Here is an 18,177-nt window from a genome sequence, read left to right on the forward strand (position 1 = left end):
GCTGAGATTGCTGCTGTTTTCTGCTCAAAGTAGAATTCCTACAACACCTTTGCATCCAGCCTGATGCACTGACCCACAGAAGACCAGCAACAGCAGAAAAGAGCATGGCAGGGCCTCCAAAAGGCACCCAGGAGCCTCATCCAGGTGGGTACATATCACCTCCATACACCAGGCACGCAAAACTGTGTCTTTGTCTTCATTACAAGAGGTGAAAAAGGAGGGATATCTTGAGAAGGGGATGTATTGGAAGGGATCAGAGGTTTGCAGGCAGAACATGCCCTGCCATGAGTGGACGTAGCTTTTGCTGGTTACCACCAGGGAGCCAACACACAGAAACTCATCTTCAGGCGAGCTGATGGCATGAGGAAGCCAGAGTTTTTAGTTCCAAGTATTATTTTAGCTCACAGGGTTTTTGCAAGCAGCTGGGGCAGAGCACTCCTCTGCCAGGGGATGCAAGGGGGTCGCAGATCACCGGCATGAGCCAAGGCCCTAAATTGTGATCACAGAATCATAAAGGTTTGGGTTGGAAGGGAACTTAGAGATCATCCAGTTCCAACCCCTGCCATGGGCAGGGACACCTTCCACTATCCCAGGTGTCTCCAAGCCCTGTCCAACCTGGCCTGGAACACTTCCAGGGATGGGGCAGCCACAGCTTTTGTGGGAAGCCTGTGCCAGGGCCTCACCAGCCTCACAGGGAAGAATTTCTCCCTAATATCTAAATCTAACCCTGCCCTCTATCAGTTTAAAGCCACTCCCCTTGTCCTGTCACTCCATGCCCTTGCCAAAAGCCTTCTTGGAGACCCTCCTTAAATCAGGCCCCTTGAGATCAGTGGCTGTGGTGTCAGACTGTAACTCCAGTGGGTTATGGCTATCATGTACATCAGCTTAGAAGCAGCACAAGTGCTGGGGGAGAAGAATTGATTACAGCCTTATGAAAACAGAGATGTGGGTCAGTAAATACGTACCCTCTTTCTGAAAAGCCGTGAGAGAACCCAGGGGACGACACAGGCAACATAAAGCACTATCGTGTGCTGATTGCACAGACTGAGCCCACAGCAAAAAGCTCCCAATTTAGAGATCTGAAAGGGGAAAAAAAACAAATGAAAATTCACAATTACTATTTACAAGTTTGCAAAAATATCCAGAGATCAAAAAGATTCAGCACAGCATCCTTACAGGAGAAAGGCAAATCCACCAATGAGCACTGGTCAGTTGTAACACAGAACATGGGGTGCTTTTTTGTTAGTTACAGGGAGATTTCAACTGTTTAACAGAAAACATTCTTTAAGAAGTGTCCAGCTGAACAGCCATGCCTCCATGCATACAGAGATCCCATGTAACATCATCACATGCTAATGATGTGAAGAGTCCAATTCCTGAACCCCAGCTCCAAAGGGGAGGCTGCCCAGCAGTTCACTCTGAATGATTTTTCAGAAATGCCCTAAAATAAAGCCATTATCCACAGAAATCTCGTTTTTTATAACAGGAATGATTTTTTTCCTCTTTGTAAGGCACATGGGGCTAAAGTCAGGGCTGCACAAACTTCCTAAGCTAAGGGAATTAAATACCCCTCGTTAGTCTAAAAGCTCCAGGCTGTTCCAGTGCCCAACCACCCTCTGGAGAAGAACCTTTTCCTGATATCAAAGCTAAACCTCCCCTGCTTGTTTCATCCACTGGTGAGGGTGGTGTGTGTGAGATGCAAACACTTGCCTTGGCGTAGTGATGGGATCACCTTGTAATTTTTAATTAACTGCTTAGCATTCCATGTTGGACACTGCCTTGCCACAGAAACACCTTCCCATAGGTTCAGAAAAGCCTTTGAGGGTTTCAGAGCCGCCCTCAAAGGGAGCAGGACTCAGAACCACTTCAGTAATTTTTTAAGTACATTGGTGAACTCCAACATGATGTTTGTACATCTGATTTAAGAAAAGCACTGCAAGCTTGCTGTTGGCAGCCTGGCTTCTTCCAGGCGTGGGATGCCAGACATTCCAAAAACCATTAGAACAAGCTCCTTAACTGCTTCTGAAAATCTAATTTTGAAAATCCCATTGGAAACCGGGCATGTGAAACATGGGAGAAGGTTGGAAAATGCCCAACTCCATGTCTGTGGAATTGAGGTTGTGGGGATCTTGGGACAGTGCTCATTACAAACTTTAAAAAAAGATAAAAATCCAATGGTGAAAAAAGGTCTCTGTAGCCATTGATAAAACATGTTATTTGAGAACTCACGAAGCTGAGTAAACTACCACTGCAGACTCCTGAAATTCTAGGCTAGCCCGACAAAAATTCCTTTATTCACACAATTTACAGGAGTCACAGCAGGCAAGTCTATCGGAGGAAAAGAGATCAGATGTTCGGGCAAACAAAAGTAGAAAGAACAAGACTGCTGAGCAAAAATATCATTTGGCTGCCTAGTCTGTTTATAAAGTAGCAAATACAGCATGAAATTTAAAGTCTCTGTATTTAACAATGCTATTATTTTAGGGGCACATTTAATTTCAAAAGAAAAACTGATTGAAAATTTGCTTGTTCCCATTTTTTGAGTAGAAACCTGGGTTTCTGATTAGATGACGTTTTCTGTAAAATAAATCTATTTATCCCAAACAAAAATACCAGTTCTTAAAACAAAACCTTGAACACCCACAGCCTAGTTTGTGTCTTTGATGCAGAATGAACTAAAACATTTAGATGAAAATCATTTTGCTTTTCCTGCTTCCACCCTGTGGGTATTAAATAAACCCACCCCAAACCCATCCAACAGGTCCCAACTCAATCCTTAAACAAAGTGAGCAGGTTTTTTTCAGTGTTTGTCACTTCTGAACATCCAGGTAGGTCAGGGATGGACCCCACCCAGCACAGGTGCTGAACCAAGTCCCAAAATTTGGCCTTTTTATTTAAACACAACTAAATCAGCAGTAAATGAACAGGAGATTAAACAGACAGGTGATAACCCATTTAGAAAAAAAAAAAAAAAGAACTATTCACTTTGCTCGAGATGTTTTACCTTTGATCTCTCTTTTGCAGTGGATGCCTCCTCAAAATGAGCAGTGAGAGCCATCAGCAGCCCCACAAACAGATTGTTTAGGCTGAAAACCTCCGCCGTGATGGACCACTGCCATGTTAGACGAGAAAATGAAAACACCCCCGCAGCAAGGATTCCTCCAGCATGCGAGCCAGAAAGCCTGCAAACACAGATAACATGAAATCTCCTTTTCCAACAAAAAAAAAGCTTACTTTATTGTCCTTCCTTTTTTAATTTTTTTTTTTTTAGAACATACAGTAGCAGCAGCAATGAGTGCCACCCAGCACCCTGCCAAAACATTATATGGTTAAGATCTCCCTAATAATTTCTCTGCAAAGGATTGGGAAGAGCAGAGACTGTTTGCCAGCCACCCAACACCAGAGGATCTGCTTCTTCTCGCCATGAAAACTTCCAGGATTGAATTTGGTTCAGAAATCCTGAGGAGTGATGGCCCAGCGGGTCATGATGCACCGAGCCAGGGAGTCACGGCTCTAACGGGATGCTCTGGAGGAGATGCCAGCAAGGGTGCAGCCTTCAATTCATCAAGGAGCTGAATTAAGAGTGGATTAGAGCTATTCAGGATGGACAGCATTAGCAGGGCTTTCCTGGGGGGTGTTTGGTGTCCTGGGGGTGGGTGGGGATTGCAGCACCCACAGTCCCAGCAGGGAGAGGTGCCCACCATGGTCAGGAGTGTGGGAAATGGGTGCCAGCTCCAGCAAGAGGGAGGGAGAGGGTGAAGCACCCACTGTTGGGATGGCTGTGAGCCCAAGAGGCTCTGTGACTCCCAGATGGGATTATGGCACACACTCCCCACAGAGCCACCAACTCAGCTGGATGCTGCAGCCAGCACAGGGAGCCCACGAGGTGGAACTCAGCCCAGGAAACCCATTCCACCACAGTGGCTCTTCCCACCCACTCTCACTGGGAGCAGCTCTGGCTCTGCCTGTCTGGAAGCTCTACCCTTTAGGAAGTCACCCTGAAAAGACACTGTGTAGGGCACCACAACATGCTCAATTAAGCCTTATCCAAAGACACAAATAGCTGTGGCTGTGGTCAAAGCTCCTCTCCAGAAAGTCACCATTCCCCTGTAAGACTCAGCTAGTCTCTACCACATACTGGGTATTTTTCTAATTCCACCCCAGACAGGCACAATTCCATTTAGTCCCGACAATTCCAGAAGGTTTAAGCAAAAAATTATAAGCTACCCAACTTCTTCATCGAGCTACTCGTGTGATTTCCATGTGAGATGAGGAAGCTCCTGATAGAGCACTCTCTACAAGGGCTCCTCTCTTTGGTTTGCCAGAGTATCTGAAGCTATCTGGAAAATAGGACTGATGATTTTTATCTCTTTTGTGAAGTATTTTGAGATCTGCACCTGCAGGATGTAGCCGAAGGGTGAGAAGGGTGGAGTTAACATTGGGAAAAAAGGCAACAACTCTGAGATGTTCCAGGCCAAGCTCAGGGTGACACAGAGAGTTCAACATCAAGACTGTGGGAAGAAATCTCAAAAAAAATCAATGGAATTAGGAAAAAACCTAAAGAAAAATACCAGGAAAGGGCAGCAGGACTGTGTGTAACTAAAAACCAGTAGATCCCCAATACACAAATCCACTTTATAACGTTCCTATGTTTTGACTAAACCATTTAAACAGTTCAAACTTTTAGTTATAACGAAGCAACTTCATCAACTCCTTTGAAATTCTTGCAAGGAAATTAGGTAAAAAAATGGTGAAGCAACTTTTCCAAAAATCTTCTGAAAAGCAGCATTTTAGGCAAACGACCCAATCATTCACCAACTCTCCTTGTCTTTCCCAGGAAAGACTCAAGTGTATCATGGGAATTCAAATGAGATGAAAGAAATCCCATCCTCTTGATAAAATCAAGTCTCAAACCTGGGCATCGAGTTTTATGAAATAAGGCTTAAGCAAAAGTCACTCAACTCAAAGTTTAAAGATTTATCCCAGCTATGTGGGACAGAAGACACCTTACTCACCAAGCAGTGCAGGGTCAGGATCCCCAACCAAGCACAACCCACAGACCTGTTTGTCCACAGAATCACAGAAACAATCATAGAATGGCTTAGGTTGGAAGGGACCTTAAAGCTCATCCAGTCCCACCCCCTGCCATGGGCAGAGACACCTCCCCCTAGCCCAGGTTGCTCCAAGCCCCATCCAACCTGGCCTGGAACTCTTCCAGGGATCCAGGGGCAGCCACAGCTTCTCTGGGCACCCTGTGCCAGGGCCTCCCCACCCTCACAGGGAAGAATTCCCTCCCAATATCCCATCTAACCCTGCCCTCTGGCATGGGAAGCCATTCCCCCTTGTCCTGTCACTCCAAGCCCTTGTCTAAGTCTCTCTTCATCTCTCTTGGAGCCCTTTTAGGTTTTGGAAGGGGCTCTAAAGTCTCCCTGGAATCTTCTCCAGGCCGAACAACTTTCCCAGGAAAGCCAGGCTGCTGAGCCCACTTTGTGACAGTGCATCTAAGCACAACAGATGCCAAAAAACCAAATGGGAACATGTTGCATTCTTGAAGAACATCAGGAAAACAGCTTTGGGAAGTGCAAGCTGGAGACCAGCAGGTTCTGTTACCAGTAATGGAAATGATGGATTTGTGAGGTTGCTGATTCAGAGGAAAACCCTCAAAAGTGGAAGCAATCAGAGCAGGTATCTCCAAAGGAGGATGAAGAGCACCTGGCAGAAGAAACTCAACAATCCACAGTGCAAAGCAGCACCAGCAGGATGAGTAGAAATTAATCCCATGCAATTGCCAGCATGATTTTGGGGCAAATTAAATCAATCCAGCCTGCAGCTGGGGTAACATGGTTATACAGCTCATTTTGACCAACATGAGGGTCTCCATGCTCCTCTGCCATCTTGCAGCCTCTAGGGATTCTCTGGCACAGAGTGACAATGTGCCACATCTCCCCTGCCTCAAAGCCAAGATGACCTTGATGGGGCTACCTGAAAATAGAGGCTAGAAAAAATTAAGAGAATAAAAGCAGGTATTTATTGAAGGGCCTTTGATAAGGTGCACTTATGGGCAGACAGAGCCCTAGGGCTACACCCAAAATAGACGACGGGTCACAGGTTTTTCACACTTTTACAGGTTTGGTCCATTTGCATATCAGGGTTAATTCTCCAATTACAATTTCAGGTAATGATGTCAATACCCCAAGTTTGTTCCCCCTTTTTAGAGGCTTAGTTTACATATTTCAGGGCCTGGGACAACAAGGTGTGCTTGAGACTCAGGCCTAGAGAAGATTCATTATGTCTAACCAGAATGGGAGAACAGTAGCTAACAGGCTATGGAGTTTTAGAGTTACACACTAAAGCAGTACAGGATGTGAACAACATAAAAGCTGAATCCTAAGGCATCAACCTCAAATGCATACATTGTCCAAGGAGGTGCCAATTAACCTCAGGCATGGGCAGCTCAGCCACCTACACCACTTTGGACCAAAGACCAACCTCAACGTGGAAAAGACATTGGTGGGTGTTCAGTGATGCAAGGCAGAATGAGATGAAGGAACTCTCCAGAAAAGGCACAAAACCTGAGAGTAAAATAGAGATGGGAAAAAAATGAAAAAGCAAAGGGATGGGGCAGAGCTTTGAAACTGAGGTCAAGAAGCTTAAAGCCAAGAACTTTTTTCCCCATCCCGGGAAGTGCTCCATGCCAGGTTGGATGGGGATTGGAGCAGCCTGGCCTAGTGAAAGGCATCCCTGCCCATGGCACCAGGGTGGAAGAGGATGATCTTTAAGGTCCTTTCCAACCCAAACCATCCTGGGATTCCATGATTCTCTAAAAAGCATGAAAAGTTTTGCAAAGGAGGGCAGTGCAACCTACAGCGGAAGATGTTGCTGACATGTTACATCAGGAAGCAGGACATTAGGGAGCCAGAAGGTAACGACTGCTTTACTTACAGGCACAGAGAGAATTCTTGTGGTTAACACAGAGTATTTTGTGGAAGAAGGTTAATGCAAGAGCTAAAGGTGCATAACTCCAGTAAGAGCTCAACAACCCAGTGACCAAAGTGAAGACAGAGAGGGAACAAGACCAAGAGGCCACTTGTTGTGCAGAAGTTAAGAAGTTTTTCATGGCAAATAGGCACTTCCCTCACCAAAATCAAACACCAGGCCTGGCACTGACAATGCAAATATTTCCTGCAGTGAAGCCCTGCTGGACAAGAAGAATCACAGAGTCTTTGGGCTCAGCCACCCATCCTGGAGACCCACACTCTGCCATCCACACTGGCTGGAGGCTTCCCAGGTGTGCCATGGTTGGGAGGATGAAACATTTGGGTTTTTTCCTGGAAATACCTTCTAGTTGCTTAACACTGTCTTTCCTTTTGACAGCACATCAGGACCAAAGAGCAGAGAGCAGCAGAGATTTATCCTCACTCAAATTCTACTCTGTCTTTGAACACATTTTTCAAACAGAGTCGAGGTGCTACAAAACACAGCAAAGACACATAACAGCTGAATCCTCAACTGGCCTCACGGAAAAGCAACATCTAGGAGGGCTTTATCCCAATGATTCTGGTGAGAAGGGAGGGTAGACAGCTGCTCCCCCAAATCCAGCTTGTTTCCCCAGTCTTTGGGCCCAGTATGAGAAAGAATAGCCCAGCACACAGGAGTCAGCCCATGGAAGAAGAAAAGAATTGAAACCACGGCAAAAGTGGGAAAGTCTTCATGACCATCATCTGAAAATGCACTCAGAAGGGACAGAAAGAGTCAGCAAAGGAGAGATCACACAGTCCTTTGTGAGAAATATTTTCCCATGGCATCCCTAAACATAAGAGGAAAAGACTAAAAAAAAAAAAAAAATCATGATTTTGTTTTCCTTTTCAAGCACACAAGTGAAAGAATGTGTGGCTGGGCCTCAGCTCCAAGGATGAAGCCAGTAGGAATTTGCCTTAATCAGAACTATTTTACCTGTAGGTTTTATTAAGGGTTTGGGGGAACATTTGGGAAAACTGAAATTAAATATTTTAACCTGAGGTTTTTTTGCAATTATAGTTTTTTGCTTCTCATTTGCTGAAAATCACTAAAACACGCAAGTTTGCTAAATTTAAAATTTAGCCTTTCCTCTAAGTTTCATGAAACTTTCCTTCAGCCAAGGTTACAAGTCACATGCATTTAACAAAAAACCTCCACCAGCGTTTTTACTTTTTATTTTGAAAATAATGGCAGATGTTTTATATTTAATAATTCCCCAAAACGTATTAAATGATCAGCATAAAGCTACACATGGATGGGAATTGGAATTTAATTAAAATGTTTTCGTTAAATGCAATCTCCAGTGCACCAGGTTCATTAAGAAAAGTAAGATAATTGGAATGGTTTATATTTGAAGCTGATGTATTTAACACTGGCAACACCTATCTGTACCTAGTGAAATAAGCTGATTATTTCTACCTTCTCTTCCCTCCAAAACTTTACAGGCAGCAGATCTTAGCCTTGTATCTTTTTTTTTTTTTTTTTTAGGTAGTGGAATAAGAAAAAACTCTCCTGATTTTTAAAATCCCCACTGATTAACTAATTAATGGATTTGGGTTTTTTAATTTCAGTCTCTCCCTACACCTGCAGATGACGACCCTGATGTCAGTGGTTCCCTGTTTACTTCCACAGACTCCAGGTACATCACCAGCAACTTCTGCCTCTGCAATTCTGTGGCTTTGCAGTAGCAAAGATACATCCCTTGAATGTATTTTTATTTCAAGGCAGTGCACTAAAGAGTTAACATTTTGAATTTAAGAGGTTTTGCTTGTTAGTCAATCAATTTAAAAAACCCAACTATTTTTTTTATGCAGGCTAAACAGAAAGGGACATAGAAGACTCAACAACCAAGCTTCCCACAGATAAATTTTAAGTGTGCATGAGCATCGGTGCTGGAATAGAAGAATTGTTTAAAAATGAAAATCCAAACACGAGTTTAGGGCTTAAGCAACAATAATTATCCCCAAAAACCCAATCCCTCTGGGTTTGCCTGCCTCTTAGCCACAAACACTCCATGACAAAAGGCAGTTTCTCTTGCTCTCAGCGCTGAAGAGCCAGCTCAGGTACTACAGGGAATAGCAAACCAGATTTTATTCTTCCTCAAGGACCTGGAGCTCAATAGCCACTTAAGCCCTGCCTGCAGCAGGAGGAGGAGGAAGGAGAGCACGGCTTGGCTCATCTCTCTTGGTTGAGTTCCACGGTCACAAGGAGTGAAGAGAGACGGAGCAAAGAGGCAGGGCCACCATAAAATAAAACCAAACCAGCCTGGTTATAACCAACTGCTGTCCTTCGTGTCAAAAGGAACTTCAGCATCCCACAGCTTCAGCATTCCCACAGACACGCGATTTCTGGGATAGGGGCGAGCAGGCAGCACCCTCACCTCCCACCACATGAACAGAATGCCACTCCCCTCACACCCAGCCAGGGACTGCCTCCACTTCCTGACTTTTAGTTATTTTATTGGAACACTACAATATCCAATATTGGATATTGGTTGGAGAGGGTATGGTCCAGGGTGGTTAAGGAGTGCTGAGCCAGTGAGGATTTTGGCAAAGGGGAACTGGTCCTTGCACCCTCTTACATGCATCCTCCTGGACCAGAGGTGTCCAGTTAGGACACCACCTCTGAAGGATATTGTCTCTGCCCATCCCTTTGGAAATGTGGACCTGTAAAGGTCCCCACAACATGCAAGAGGCATCTTGCACCCCATTCCTTGTGTCCTGAGGTCAACTCACTTGGATCCTCTTGATGGGAAGATCAAACTGCTCTGGGATGGCAGCAAGGACCTGAGTGGACCCACCATGGGTCTGGACACCAGGGATGGGAAGAGCCCCTCGTGACAACTCGTCAGGGGAGTGAGGAATGAGACATCCCTACCTCAAATCTCACATGCTCCAGGATGCCCATCACCATCGGAGCAGAGCCTGCCTGCAGGCACCCCTTCCCAAGAAAGTCGGGTATTTAAATTAAACAGCTCCATGCCAAGCTCTTCCAGAGCAGCTCAACGAGTGGAACAGCTCATGGAAGATCCATAAAATGCAAACAGGGCTGCGCTGCTTTAAGAAATCTCACCCCATACTCACACTTGAGTTGTACAAACTGTGCTTCCAGCCATTACAAATGAGAACTTCTCTCCTGGTGTCTTTGCAAATGCAAAAGGTGTATTAGTTCGACCCATTATTTGATTCACAATCCTTGGAAAATAGATACACCTTTATCCCAGGCTCCTGTAATAACCGGCGCCTGCTTCCAGCAGCCAAAAAACCCCAACCCGCAGTAGGAGCCGACTTGAGCTATTTAAATGTTTTATAAGTTGGCTTTTTTTTTTTTTTTTGGTAATTGCAGAAACTTTTCCTAATCTGACATTTGTTAAAACCCCTTATTAGAAATTATGCAGCCGCAGAAAAAAAAAAAAAAGAAAGAAAAGAAAAAAAAGGAAGGGGGGGGAAAGGAAGGAGTTGAGTAAAAAAAAAAATAGAATAAAATATAAAATAAAATAAAAATGAGCTGGCTTCACAATTACCAAGTCAGCCCATGCAGCCCTTCGCTATTGTACAAGTGGCATAAACCCCCCGGCGGCCTATCAGCTCCCTGGCAGGCAGGGGGCTGCGCTATTCAAAGCGAGAGATACAAGCTGCAGGGCAAAAACCTGGCAGCTCCCATCTGACCCCCCAATCCCCGGCTGGTGACAGCTCCAAGCTCCATGGCAAATTAGCCCTTCTCACATTACAATTGCAGGAGACAGATTCCATTAGCGGTATCTGAAATTGAGTGGAGAGCTGCTCCGTTATCAGACTTGACTCATAAGCGCCGCTATTAATCAGAGCTATGATAGCATTTATATATTTCAAGCTATCTGCCGCCGCTGTGATATTCTGCTACAAAGGGTTGATGGGACTTAGGGAAGGGAACAATGGAGCTTTCTGGGAAAAGCAGAGTAAATCAAGAAAGTCTGTGACTTCCGCACATTCTGAAGGGATTGCGGTTTACATAAATTTTCTCCCAATTGGAGATTGAGCTCTTCCTCATCTTACACATGGGATTTAGTTGTCACTCAATGGTAACAGCTGTGAAAAGGTGAAGCGGCCCACCGCTCAGAATATTGCCTCCGCTTTTAAAGCAATTAACCCATGAACAGGAGGATACCTGGTGATATCAAAGGGATTAAGCCAGGCAGTGCATTATTAACATTTCCTTGAACTAATTCTAACTCTGACTAGCTGTCAGAAAAGACTCTTCAGTCTTCTAAAAAAAAAAAAAAAAAAGAGTTTTTTGCCCTGCTTGGGGGGGGGCGCGTCGTTTTCAAAATGAAGCAGAGTTACTGCAGCCTTGTGTGCCTACTTTAGAGCCAAATGCAAATGAACAGATTTGGCAGCATCTTCAAACAGACTGAACTCAGCGCCAGTTTATTCTGGGGACAAGTGGGAAAAAAATAAAAATTGATATGTGATCAATTAGCCAGAGGTCATGGTAGATTTTCTAAAAGCAAATTAGTACCTGAGTACATTCCTTTCTTCTCTCCCTCCTAAAACTTTGTAACTACTTCTCACTAAGCACAGCTGCTCTCCAAACCCCCAAGACGTTCCTGCTGTGCCACAATAGAGATAATCTACAATAATCTGTAATCTGGAAAAATCCAAACATGCCCTGTAAGGAGATTCCTCCTTCCCCCAAGCCCAATTTCTCAATTTCCCGCTCTGGTTGAGCGGGCAGTGGCTCTTCTCTCATCCCTCCATCTTCCCCAAACCATGTCCACAAAAAAAGGGGGTCAAACTGCTTGGGGATGAATCCTGTTTTGGCAAACTCATGTACTCCAGGGACATGGAGCATTTCCTCACTCATCAGGGCCAGCAAACTTTCCCCAGCACTGGTCAGTTTTAAGGGAGCATCAGCCATGAGGTCCCTCTGGGATGGCCATGAAGGTCACCCATCCTCCTGGTCCTCCTTAGAGACCTTCCCACGAGAGCTCCAGGACACACATCCTGGGAGCCAGAAAGCTCAGTGCCATCAAGAGGGTCAGGTGCCATTTCCAAAACATCCCGAGGATTTCAAAATGATAGAATCACTTTGATGCTTTCATTATCCAACATGCCTAATTCTCCTTTTTGTTGGCGGTGGGAGAAGAGTTGGCTCTGGGTTTTATATACATCCACAGTTTGTTGCTTGGAAGGTTTATTGGGCAGGGAATACATATATGTATAAAAAAAATATGTAACATATAAAAATAGATGGATGTATAATGTATTAGTCCCAAAGTCAATATGACACCCACAACTGCAAACCAAAGAGATGTGAACTGCTTAATTTAATGCAACATCTTTGCCCTTTTCAAAACCCTGTGTCCAACTCAGCCAGAATGAAACTGGCAAAAACTTCCTACAAATACTTGGATAATGACACCATCTACTCTGCTACTGCCCCTGCAATAAAACAGCTTCGTGTATTTAGAAACCCCAAAACAGCCAAACTACGAAAGGTATACACTGAAAAAACAAAAATGCACTTAGAGCAGGGGAAAGCTTCCTATTTCTCTTTGCAGCAGAGAATGCAAAGAATGCATCCCCTGCGCAGAAAATGACACTTTGGCAATCATATTATAAGAAGATAATTGGTTTACTTTGTAAACTTGCTATGCTTTGCCTCCCACAGTAAAACAAATAAATAGTTGTTTAAAGAAACAATCCTACAGCCGCACTCGCTGAGTCCTAAAAACATAAAGCAGCTCCCCCCTCCTTCAAAGCAAAGATGAATTATTTGCCTCAGTTACAAGCAGTCCGAGAAAACTCTTTGTAAATGGCATTTTACGATAATTACAAGCAATTTATTAAGACTGTGCAGAGGGGGGGAAAAAATCCATACTCGAGAAGTAACTCAAAGGAGCAAATGGCTCGTTCAGCGATAGTCTGGATTACTGACAAAAGGGCTTTCTGCACCAATGTGCTTCGACATAATTTTGCTTCGAGAAGAACAATCCAGGGCTTTAAAAAAATACTGTAATTAAATGAATAATTTCATATATTATAATATAATAAAATTAACAAACAGACACGATGCGGCGGCTGCTTCCTCTCGACCCCAGCGCTGCCTGCGCGGAGCATCCCGCCAGCCATCACCTGGCAAAGGAGAAATCTGCTCAAGGAATAAATTCCACCCTAATCCTGCACGTGCCACAACATCCCAAACACCACGGAGGGAACCACGACTCTTTTCATTAAGCAATGAAATTGTCCCAACCTGCCGAGGAATAAACTTCGGGAAATGACTCAAACAAAAAGAATCAATGGGGAAATTAATAAAAAAAAAAAAAAAAAGGGAGAGATTTACTGTATGGGGATGCTGGGAGGGAGGGAGGCATGGCAAAACCCCGTGTGAGGGTAAACAGCAACCCTGCCTGGCTGGCGGGGAGAAAAGAAAGGTTTTAGAGGTTAAGTTCAGGTCAGACGACAAATGAAATTGTAACAACCCAACTGACATTGTATAATGTCTTCTTCACTCGATCAATAGGGCAGCGTCAGCCCCATTTCCATAGAGATGGCTTCCTCCCCGCTGAAGGGTGGCTATTGTTTGAGCAGGCAGATTTGCCACTTGAACCGTGTTGCTCCCGAAGGATGTGTACTTCATCAATTATTTGTACTCCTAAGATCTACATATTTTCATATTAACATCCACGTTTCGCACGGCGAGAGGAGCAGGTGCTGATTTTTCCGCTGGTACTTCGTAGGGGTCACCCCATCAGATAATTTTATTTAAACGCAAAAGTAAGGGGGGATTTGATAGACCCGTTTAGTCTCTCTGTGAGGACGGACAAGCCCGGTTTAAAACACACCACATCACCCCCAGACAGCTACAGCTTCAAGCAGACAGCGCCAGTGAACACTTCCTAATTTTTTTGCTTTTAAAAGTAAATAAAAAAGCAATTTTTTTTTGTTTTTGCCAAATGAACATCACAAAAAATAAACCAGTTTTAAGATGCTTGAAAGGAAAAATGTAACACTGTCATCTGGAAATAAAACTGACCTTACAATTATTTAAAAAAAAAAAAAAATCAATTGCTGCTAGGCTGAATAATTGATCCTGCCAGTATCTATGAAATAATTTCTGTAAGCCCTAATAGTTTTTTTTCATCTCTCGCTTCCAGGTCTTCCATTCCTTCGTGCAAATTTTAAATTTGACAGAAGCGCTGTCTTCCAAATCCAATTAAACAACAACAAAACACCTAAACCTTCAGAAGCGCTAAAGTAATTCCCAAAATAATTCTCAAATTTAGCCTGTCATTTCTCTCCTGTATCCCCATTTCTCGAAAGGAACGATTGCATCATTTCCAAAGCACAAAGCGGGCACCCAAGGAACTGTCACACCGTGGTTCCAACTAAAAACTGGGGAAGATCTTCCCAGTAACTGCAATAACGGGAATAACCATCATTAAAAAAGAAATCAGAACCCAATATCGAAAACCTTTAGCAACTCCTTGCAGGAGTTTTTCAGAGTGGAGTTGTACTCTGACGCTGCGCTGGGCGCTGTGCACGGGAGGGCAGCGCCACTTCCAGCTCCCCAAATAGGCTGTGAAATACAGGATATTAAATTAAATAACGCTGACTTAATCACATATATTACCCACCAGTGAAAGCAATCACTTTAAATGCCTACAGAAATACTCAGGAACTAGTCAAGCAGTTCCAGTAGGTGTGCTTTGGAGCTGATGCTATGTGCAAGGTGATGTGCAAAAAGCAACTCCTCTTCAGCAGAGGAAGATGCACCTGGGCAGATGAACCCCATGGAACAAAGCTTAAGTGAGCTCAGGGCTCTCAGGCTCTGCAGAATCTGCTCCCCTGCCACCTCCCCATTTATTCCTGCTCTTATTTCTAGCCTGCTTTCACTCCCTGGAAGGTTTTCCTGAGGGGTGGCCCTGGAAACATGTGGGAGAAAAGGGCTTCTGTCAAAATAATCCCGGTCAGGAAGCGCCCCGTCTCATCCCAAAGCGCCCCGATACCATTCGCAGCCTCAAAACGTGCCCTATTTTCCCTGCAAAAGAACATCAGAAATTGTTTATATGGGTTGCCATAATCCTCTCAAATATGGGTCAGGCTGAGGTTAAGAGCAGCCAGAACTTGCACATCAAAGACGAGCAGGGTTAATAAAACCCCACGACCACGTGCGCATCCCGATTGTTCCCGGTCCTCCCAAGGTTAGAGGTCTGGAGAGAAGGCTCTGGACATCCCCCCCAGCCCGGAGCCACTCCAGGGAAAGGCAGGGATGCTCTCCCTGGTGCTTGGGTACCACGGGCAGGCAACTGCCCATCCGCCTCCGCCGGGAGCTGCAATTAAACCAAGTTCACGGTTTCCCGATAGGTGAAGCTCATCCTGTTAATTTAAACAGACCATCTGCATCTTTCGAGAACGACAAACTTCATTAGTTCTGGTTAGTTAAACCGAGCGGTGATTTGTGATAATGAGCCTGAACAACCTGTCACGGCTGGGCAAGGGAAAGGGCGCACTTTTTATTATTGCTATTATTATTATTTAACAGAAAAGAAAGGGGAAAAAATAAAGAGGGGGAGGCTTTTGTGCGGGAAAGAAGGTCAAATTCAGATTAAGTTGCTGTTAGGTTAATCAGAGGAACTAATTAGGGAAGGGGGGGGGGTGGAAACGCCGGTCCGAAGGCCAGCGGGGAGCAGAGGGAGCCTTCGGGAACGTCCCGAGCCGCCGGGGAAGCACCACGAAGCCAAGGAAAAAGCAGCCCCGAGGACTTTACCTGAAAACCGTGTAAAAAAGCAAAGAGGCGGCAGCTGCTCCCACCAAGCCGCAGAGGAGATTGACTCGGAAAGCGGGGGAGCCGCCGGGCAGCCCCGTGGCCACTTTGGCCAGCAGCGTGAACAGTGGGTAGCCGGGAGGGTGGGCGACCTACGGACAGAGCGAGACGGGGTTGGAAAGGGGGGGAAAAAGGCTGGGGATGGGAGAGGAGCAGCGCAGCCCGGGCAGCCCCGAGCGGCTCCTCTCGCTGAGCCACCCTCGGTACCCATCCCAGCCCCGCAAAGATTTCCTCCTTTTCCTCCTTTTCCTCCTCCTCCTCCTCCGTGGACCTGGCCCCACGCCTCGCCCATAATAATGAGGCGGCGAGGAAAAGGAGGTGCCACGTTTCATTAGCGTGCCTTAAAGGGCTCCTTGTTTGGGTTCACAGTTTATTAGGGTCATTCAAAAGGCTGTTGTTTTCATTTTTTTTTTTTTTTTTTTTTAAAAAGCAGCTTCTCAACTATTTTATTGGTTAGCAAGTTGAAAGACCACACTGCTATCGGATTACCACCGCGCTGACAGTCCTAAGGTCTTGCCTAAAGGGATCATGCACCATAATAAAGTTTATTAAATAATAAAACTTATTAAAATTGTTAACCCGATTTATTTTATTCTCCCCAGCTTATACAAAATTTGGGTTGATAATAAGCCAGCTACTGTATATACAGTAAAGCCTTTGCTTTATAATTTAGTTTAATTGGATTTAAAACTTGAAGTAAATTGTCGCGTGCTGTACTTATAAGTTAGTAAAAACTGTGGTTTGAAAATAAATTAATCTACTTTACTCCATGCTTAATTAAACTTCCTTAATTCCTAAAACTGTTAATGAGAGCATTGATTAAACAATAAAACTAATACTTACTCCAAGCTCATATGCGGCTGTGATCAGCTCCCCTGTGAAAAAATAATGTAAAACCAATAATTACTATTAGGAAATGACACTCCTCCAAAGTTTTCAAAATCCAAATGCTTGCATTGGGGTTTTGCATTAATTTGACTGGATAAAACTGTAAATCTGTGGAGATTTAACAGCATGAAATTTTCTAAGAATATTTTCTCCCTCTGATGTCATTGCACAAAATATCTTTTGTATGTTTTCGTGAGACTTTTATGAACAGATAAGTGAAAATATAGGTAGGCTCGGGCAAAGAATGGCCTGAGATACTCAAAATGCAGACGTTCGTGTGTGTGTATTTTTAATTTAAAACCATCTGACTCAATAACTTTCAAGCACTGCAGTTTGCAACACCTAAGCTGCATTGTCTGTTCAACAACCCAGTTGCTTCTCACAAAAAAAAAAAAGAACCAAAAAAAAAACAAAAACAAAAACAAAAAAATACCCCAACACAAAACCAGAGCTTTACCGTTTTTAAAGAGGAAAAATAAAATCACTGATCGTGCAAATCTGCATCCATTTATCTGGGAAGGCTGCTCTCCCTTGATGTTAAAGCAATTCTGCTTCACAAGTAACTCCTTTACCTGTCAGTGAATGCTGCACCAAGTTCCCATTAGAAACACCATTTAGATTTTGCATTTTGTTTGTATTTTATGCCAGGACAAATAACTGCCACACAAAGACCCAGTTAGCAGAACAGTTGGCATTTTTAGAGCACTTGACACGAGCATTTTGCAGCAACCACTCCTGAACATACATGTGCTTCAATAAGCACAACACATTCAGGGATGAACAAAAATTAAAAATTACAGCTGGTTTCCCTTCTTTCCCTCAAATTCCATAATCCAATTTTACTGGTCCTGCTAATTTTGCAAGTGCCAAGGTCGTGGCAGCTTTGTCCCATCATTAGATGGGAAAGACTCAAACAAAGGGAGCTGGCGGCTTTAAAAGCTAAATTAACAATATTTTAAATTTCTGTACAATCACATCCTCACCACGCCATGCAAAGGAGGGGGGTTGTACAAATGGCACCTTTAAATCCTGACACCACCAGTAAATGGTGCATTTTAAAAGGAAGATGCAAGTCAACCCATGGCAACTGCTGCAGAATTAGAGCTGTGGCCTGGCTATGACTGGGGCCAAACCTGCCACTTCCTGCACCAAAATCTCTCAGATTTGGAGTTTCCTGCACTTGCAAACAGTGGCTATTTTTATTTTAGGAAAATTTCACCCTATTGCAAGGCAGCCCCCCAACAGCAGATGCGATGAGAAAACCACACATCCCAATTCTGAGCCCTTCAGTGTTCAGCAGCTCCAACATTTCCAGGGCATGGTGAGGCTGGGAAGGGACCAATCCTCCTGCATGCAGCAAAGGACGATGATAATAAAGGAAACCCTAAATTTGGCATTGTGGGGGTTCCCCAGTGTGCAGCAGCTGGTGATGCCCATGACCCATTACATCCCAGGGATGCTGCT

At 44.3% G+C, this 18,177-nt stretch overlaps 1 protein-coding gene across 4 annotated transcripts in view; it reads right to left on the reverse strand.

Moving 5' to 3' along the window:
* The window catches only part of TMEM260 (transmembrane protein 260), a 33,969-nt gene that overhangs the window by 12,069 nt on the left and 3,723 nt on the right, over positions 1–18,177 (reverse strand). For 2 of the 4 annotated variants that reach the window (XR_006019327.1, XM_042047605.1), the window contains exons 2-5: positions 16,669–16,700; positions 15,769–15,917; positions 3,005–3,182; positions 966–1,079 (exon numbers count right to left, since the gene is read on the reverse strand). Coding sequence is in view for 3 of the 4 variants with exons in the window: in XM_042047605.1 (XP_041903539.1) it covers positions 966–1,079; positions 3,005–3,182; positions 15,769–15,917; positions 16,669–16,700 (473 nt within the window). In the remaining variant the exon portion in view is untranslated. The remainder of the gene's footprint in view (positions 1–965; positions 1,080–3,004; positions 3,183–15,768; positions 15,918–16,668; positions 16,701–18,177) is intronic. The other 2 variants (XM_042047607.1, XM_042047606.1) reach the window with 1 other exon arrangement.

This window comes from Corvus kubaryi, unplaced genomic scaffold (genome assembly GCF_017639235.1).
Source record: "Corvus kubaryi isolate FWS band 111438036 unplaced genomic scaffold, C.kubaryi_AGA036_p1.0 66, whole genome shotgun sequence".
NCBI classification, from domain to species: Eukaryota; Metazoa; Chordata; class Aves; order Passeriformes; family Corvidae; genus Corvus; species Corvus kubaryi.